The sequence below is a fragment of the Penaeus monodon genome, chromosome 33 (genome assembly GCF_015228065.2).
Source record: "Penaeus monodon isolate SGIC_2016 chromosome 33, NSTDA_Pmon_1, whole genome shotgun sequence".
Taxonomy (NCBI): domain Eukaryota; kingdom Metazoa; phylum Arthropoda; class Malacostraca; order Decapoda; family Penaeidae; genus Penaeus; species Penaeus monodon.
The window spans coordinates 181831-182587 of NC_051418.1; the positions used below are offsets into that span (position 1 = coordinate 181831).

The following is a 757-nucleotide window of genomic DNA, read 5'->3' on the forward strand; positions in this document are numbered from 1 at the left end:
CTTAATACCGTAATATTCGTTTCATAATCAACCAAGCAAACAAAAAAAAACTACATAAAATACAATAATAGACACAGCCTCTAACAATAAAAAAGAGAACCAGAGCAAGCTTTGGCCGAACCACCTCTTCACAGCCTGCACAAGCTCCTGCAGCGTCTCGGGGCGAGGGGGGTACTTGGGCAGCGTGAGGGCGGCGGTGAGGTTGCCCCTGTAGGCGGTGCCCAAGATGAAGGCGAAAATCAGCCACGCCCCAAGCAACAGGCGGGCAGCATTGCTGTGGGAGCGCAACTGGTTCAGGTTCTGGCCCAAAAGGGTTCCCATGACAGCAAAAACAACGCTCGTGTTCCCGCCCATTCCACGCCCATCCAAGCGGCCCATCTGTGGTGAGGTGTGCGATATCTTATGGTGACGATGGCGATGGACTTCGAATGCTTAAAATGGGAGGTTTTGAATTCTTCGTGGCACAACCATAACAAAAAGGAAACAATTCACTGAACTGCTACCTACTGGGAAAGATAACCTATAAACATATAAACCTGTTTTATTTACAGCAGCGAGTATCCATAGGAAGCACACCTCATAGACTACTATCATCATCTAATTCACAAAGAGCCTTCATCGAGACCAACCATCGAGAACGTCGGAGGCATAATGAGAAGCACAGCCAGGGCGGAGAGCCAGACCAGGTCGCTGAGAGGGTAGTAGAGGCTCTGCCACTGAGGCTTCAGCACCGGCTTGGTCATGCAGAAGGCCGGGG

At 50.3% G+C, this 757-nt stretch overlaps 1 protein-coding gene across 1 annotated transcript in view; it reads right to left on the bottom strand.

The window, feature by feature from the left end:
* LOC119593911 (ionotropic receptor 21a-like) overlaps positions 1–372 on the bottom strand; it is a 2659-nt gene extending 2287 nt beyond the window's left edge. The window contains 1 exon segment of the mRNA XM_037942929.1: positions 125–372. Within this exon segment, the coding sequence (XP_037798857.1) occupies positions 125–354 (230 nt within the window). The 5' untranslated portion in view covers positions 355–372.
* Between the last annotated feature and the right edge of the window lie 385 nt (positions 373–757).